This window comes from Sus scrofa, chromosome 1, assembly GCF_054392235.1.
Source record: "Sus scrofa isolate SSC_HxYL_T2T_F1_AM1 chromosome 1, Sscrofa_HxYL_maternal_Yorkshire_Landrace_v2.0, whole genome shotgun sequence".
NCBI classification, from domain to species: domain Eukaryota; kingdom Metazoa; phylum Chordata; class Mammalia; order Artiodactyla; family Suidae; genus Sus; species Sus scrofa.
Window position 1 is genome coordinate 205,450,402 of NC_139383.1, and position 6,000 is coordinate 205,456,401.

The 6,000-nt window shown below is 37.7% G+C and overlaps 1 protein-coding gene across 1 annotated transcript in view; it reads left to right on the forward strand.

Moving 5' to 3' along the window:
• PPP2R5E (protein phosphatase 2 regulatory subunit B'epsilon) overlaps window positions 1-6,000 on the forward strand; it is a gene marked incomplete at its 5' end in the record, with an annotated part of 147,761 nt that extends 141,761 nt beyond the window's left edge. The window contains 2 exon segments of the mRNA NM_001244062.1: window positions 1,073-1,174; window positions 5,751-6,000. Coding sequence (NP_001230991.1) covers window positions 1,073-1,174; window positions 5,751-5,850 — 202 coding nt within the window. The 3' untranslated portion in view covers window positions 5,851-6,000.

The window sequence follows — 6,000 nt, forward strand, 5'->3', positions numbered from 1 at the left end:
TAAGTCTCATGTTGAGAGTCTCTTGAGAACCTAGAGCGTGGTTCAGGCAAAAGCATCTGGAACCTCTCAGTACACCTCTTGGCTCCTCTCCATCACTGCCATTGTATTTGAGGTTGTCGCCCTCAACAGAAGGGAGCTTAAGTTTCCCTTCTACTGGGCACAGGACAGAAACAACACAGCAACTACACTTTTTCGTAAATATTTTGGAAACATCAAACCCACAGCTTATTATATGGCCTTTTACCAGTGCCTTGTGGAAATATGCAAAATTAAAGTAACGTCATATGGTTTTGCAAAGGGAAATGTATTTAGAGTCTAGTCTGAAGATACCAAGCCCATGATGGCAGAGTCCCCACATGGCCAGGAGCTTGTGTTTCCTCTTGATAAGCACAGGCTGCTGTTGGACTCTTGAAGCTGTTTAGTGCCCATGGCTCATAGCAGCTGTCACCAGCTTTCCAGTTCCAGTTAACTTGCCATTACAGCCTGTGTAATGGGTTAAGCCAGAGGATGAAGCAGGAGTGCATGGATGGATGCAAATCACAACTAGAAACATAACTCATCAAACTGCCTGAATTACGCAGACTTAGTATCATCTTTGAATATAAATTATATATATATATATAATTTGTTACCATGGAAACAGCCTTTGATGTTGATGAATTATGTATATTATCACTTTAAAAATAAAATTCTATGCAAATTCAGGTTTCAAAGGTTGTTCCTACCACAGGTGCTCAGTTTTAGGGTGAAGTGGCTTTATTTTTATACTTGCCTTTTTATTCAATGAAGTTAACAAATGCCCACAAGCAAGTCTATTCTGGGTACCAGTAATTAGAAGGGCAAAATAGATTTTCTTTTTTCTAATCCTGACAACCCCTCAGAAAGATACCTTGCCTGAAAGATACAGCTCTTGCTGTGGAAATGAATTGTAGGTCATTTCTTGTTCCAATTAAAGGGGTGAATTCTGCAGTATGAGGAGCTCATTCTGAAAAAGGTTGCGTGTCTACTTTCTTCATGTAGCGTCTCGTTGTGCAGAGCTAACCAGCATGCTCCCTTCTCTCTGTGTCCCCAGGGCCATTGTGGCGTTAGTGTACAACGTGTTGAAGGCGTTTATGGAAATGAACAGCACCATGTTTGATGAGCTGACAGCCACATACAAGTCAGATCGTCAGCGGTAACTTTTTAAAGCTTTTTTGTCAGCTGTGCATAAAACTATTTCATTCTTTCCTTATATTCTTTTCTTGTTGAAGTTGCCTAATTGTAGCTTCTAGCTTAATAAGCCTTTTTTTTTTCCCTCTCTCTCTTTTTTCTTTTTTGTCCTTTTAGGGCTGTACCCAAGGCATAGGGAAGTTCCCAGGCTAAGGGTCAGATCAGAGCTGCAGCTGCCGGCCTACACCACTGCAATGTCAGATCCGAGCCTTGTCTGCAAAATGCACTATAGCTCATGGCAGTGCCGGATCCTTAACCCACTGAGCAAGGCCAGGGATTGAACCCATAGCCTCGTGCATACTAGTCGGGTCACTTACCACTGAGCCACAATGAGAGCTCCCAATAAGCCTTTCTTCATTTCATTTACATGATGCTTCACCTGTTATTTCTTTGTCAGTGTGTTCAGTTTTCCAAAAGATGTTGCCTTGGTCCATTTGGGCTGCTGTAACAAAATAACACATTATGGGTATTTTATGGGTAGCTGATAAACAACAAAAATGTACCGCTCAGAGTTCTGGAGTCCAGAAGTCACAATAATGTGGCACCAGCATGGGTTATAGCCAGTACCTTGTCACTGTGTCTTCACATGGTGGAAGGGCTGGGGAATCTCTGTGAGGTCTCTTTTATAAGATCACAGTCCCATTCATGACTTAATTATCTCCCAAAGGTCCTACCTACGAATACCATCACCTTTGGGGGTTAGGACTTCAATATGAATTTGGGGAGCACATGTATATTCAGACTCTGGCATGATGTACTTGAAGAGACTCAGGAAAGGCTAGAGAGTTCGTTGGTAGTTGAACCTCTGCGTTGGCTTTTTTCATCCAGAAGAAAATATTGGCTTTATGTATGTTATAAAACTGTAGACTTTGGAAGATCTCAGAGTGTCATACTCAGAACTTTGCTGAACCTCTTGAGCAAAACTGTCTGTGGTTTCCATCCATCTTTACCTGATCTTTAATGTGTTACTGGCATTTAGATGAAAAGAACAATGAAGGGAAGTTTGGTGGTAGGAGGCAAAGGACCAAAAGCAGCTTAATTATGGAATATTGCAGGTATTTAACAGTAGACAGAAGAGACTGAGAATTTTATTATACCACATTGAAATAAATATCAGTTATTGCATGTTATACCACACTTGCAGTGTAAAGAACTTTTAACTTACTCTATTTATAGCTGTTGCAAATCATTAAATTTATAATAACACTGCATGTTCCAAACAAATTAAAGTCTTTTAAAAGTGTTATTTAAGTAAAGGAGATATTTTCAGACTGTGATATACCATTAAAGAGTGCATTGTATATAATGTCCTTTCTTTTATAGCAACTAAAACCCCATTTTTATTATCCTAGTTGAATAAAGATTAAGTCTGTAGAATTCCATTAAGGCTATTAAAGACCTTATTTCTAAAATATTCAAATTGATTGAAATAAATTAATTCATTTTTATTGTTTTTTTTTTTTTCTTTTTCTTTCTTTCTTCTTTATGGCCAAACCTGTGGCATATGGAAGTTCCCTGGCAGGGGTCGAATTGGCGCTGCATCTGAGGCCTACACCACAGCCATGGCAACACCAGATCCTTTACCTACTGAGGGAAGCCAGGGCCAAACCTGCATCCTCACAGAGATAACATCGGGTACTTAACCCACTGAGCCCCAACAGGAACTCCAATTTTTATTGAATTTCAGAACTGTTTTCTGATCATGATGTTTAGTTTATCATTTAACTAAATAGGCCAAACTTATCCTTCCTTCCTCCCTCCCTCCCTCCCTCTCTCTCTTTCTCTTTTCCCCCCTCCTTCCCTTCTTCCTTTTGCTGTGCCTACGGCGTATGAAGTTCCTGGGCCAGCAATCAAACATCACAGCAGTGACCCGAGTCATTGCAGAGACAACATGGGATCCTTAATCCGGCGACCACAAGAGAACTCCTAAATAAGCCATATTTTTGAAAAAGATAAGAATTAACCAAGGGAACCAGCAAAAGATACTATGAATCTGATTCTGATAATCTGGTATATTAAAGTGACTTATTTTGTAAGTGGACCTTCTTGGTGACAGAAGGATTTTTTTAAAGCCAAGGCAGTCTTCTGTCAAATGAGCAATAGAAGGTTGTACTGAATAGATGAAAATACTGTTTTTTCTTGAATGTGGAACTAGAAAGAGAGAATAAAGAGATCTTTGGTACTGTCAGAAAAGAAGTGAAAAGAGGATTTCTCTTCTGAAAGGCAAGAAGTAAGAAACTGTTGTAGTTCAGATCAAATTTTTTTAGGTCTTACAAATCTGAAAATGGTAGGTGGAATAAGTAACCAACACTGTTAGATACCTATGCCAACATCAGTGCTCTGTGAAATGGAAGTGGAAGAGAGTTTGACATTATCCTTAGTATGACAACGTGGTGAAGTTTTAAATTGCCACCTACAGGGAGAAAGAAAAGTGGGGAAGGATGGGGGTGACAGTAGCTAGATCAGAAATATTTACGATTTTTGAAGATAAAGTTGTCAGTATAAAAGATGTATGATAACTTGCAAAAAAAGTTCATCGGAAGAAAAGCCCCACAGGATAGACTGCATGAATTGTCATACAGCTCTTGATCAAAGATTGCAGTGAAGTGCTTCAGTAACAAGAGGAGGAGTGTGTTAATCATGTCAGCACTTCATTTAAACTGCAAAGTAGGGCAGTTAGAACCTAATGTATGTTTAAGCTGTTTTTAGTTGAATAAAGTCTCTAAGCCCTTACTTATTAATCTTCTTCCTCTTCCAAATAAAAAGGTCAGTATGGAGTTCCTGTCGTGGTGCACTGGTTAACGAATCCGACTAGGAACCATGAGGTTGCGGGTTCGGTCCCTGCCCTTGCTCAGTGGGTTAACGATCTGGCGTTGCCGTGAGCTGTGGTGTAGGTTGCAGACACGGCTCGGATCCTGCGTTGCTGTGGCTCTGGTGTAGGCCGGTGGCTACAGCTCCGATTGGACCCCTAGCCTGGGAACCTCCATATGCCGCGGGAGCGGCCCAAGAAATAGCAAAAAGACAAAAAAAAAAAAAAAAAAAAAAAGGTCAGTATGCATTGAAACTCAGCAGGATTTGTAGAATTTCCTTAAATGTACTCAAATCAGTGTTCTAAGACAACATTTAATTAGACCTGGTATTATCCCCAAACTGTCATCAGAGAAACCAAAGTGATAATTTACAGAGCAGCTCTCTATAGGTAGGAGGCTCGAATCTATAATGGTTGGAGAATTTCTAACCTTGCCCCTGCCCTATAGAGACCATATTTCAGGATCAAAATTACCAAATAGGCAATTATTTGAAACACTGTTATGCACCACTGAAATTCATATTGTTGCTGATTGTATTTGAGCTAGCTAAAATTAGTTGTAGTAAATAAGGCTTAAATTACCAAAATAATAATTATAAAATGATAATATTAATTATCATATTATACAATTAAGTATTCCATCTACTCTAGTGGAATGAGAATATAATATTCCTTAGATATTTCTAGAGCTTTTTGGGTTTGGGGGTGTTGCTTTGTATATCAATACAAAAAATCAGTGATGACATAAACAAAAAAGAGGCAGTGGAATTTTTTTGTCATGCCCACGGCATGTGGCAGAACCCATGCAATAGCAGTGACCCATGTCACAGCAGTGACAATGCTGTATCCTTAACCTGCTGTGCCACAGGAGAATGAACTCTTGTTTACCCTATTTTGAACAACTAGGTTTTTGATAAATTTTACCAGACAGTGAAACCTGAAAAGCCTGAAAGTCACTAGTCAAACTGATACTTAGCCATATTCGAAGCTTGGAACATAAAAATTTAATACCTGGTAATATCAACAAAGTTCTGTCCAGAATTAAAACTGAAATCACAGACGAAAGATTGTTTAGTTTCTGTGTGTGTGTGTATATATATATATATATATATATATATATATGTATGAATGAAATAAGGTAATAATTTGGATTTTGTGGTTTAATACTTACAAGAACAAGATTCTGCTAAAGAGTTTACATATACATAAATGTAGGAAAAAATGTGTAATAATAAAGATTTTTTTCTTTTTTGAACTGTTTCATTCTCTGTATCAGTATCATCTCTAGCATCCCTTTTGAGAAACTATTTGGAGACAAAGAGAAAATCAGATTTGAACTAGACCTAACTAAAAATGACTAATACATCATTGATTTTAGAATAACAGATACATATAAATAATTCTCATTTTTTTTCAGTAACTTTAATTTTCTTTGTTAAGCTAAGTATAAAGGAATATTAATATGAAACTTTAAAATATTTTTGTCATCTCCTGCTCTGTCCCATGTCTGTATAAGTGTCAAGGAAAAAAAAAGCAAGAGAGAGAAAAACCAAAAAAAAAAAAAAAAAAAAAAAAAACCCAAAAAACCAAAACAAACCCCACAGGCTTAATGTTAAACTTTTCAAAGACCTTTTAAAAACATACATTATAAACTATGTCAAAGGGTGGTTATTGTATGATGACCTCTGAACTTTTCTCAATTGTTTACCTTGTCTTCTGTTTTTTTCCCCAGTGAGAAAAAGAAAGAAAAGGAGCGTGAAGAATTGTGGAAAAAACTGGAGGATCTGGAGTTAAAGAGAGGTCTTAGACGTGATGGGATAATTCCAACTTAACAAAAATAATGACAACAACATTACTAACCTGTGGAGTCACACATTTATGTAGTAGAAGATGGAGCAACAGTTTTCTGTATTGTGCAACTTTACAGTAGATTTCACATTTGTTTCATTATTACAACAGCACTGTATATACCTGTCTCTAAG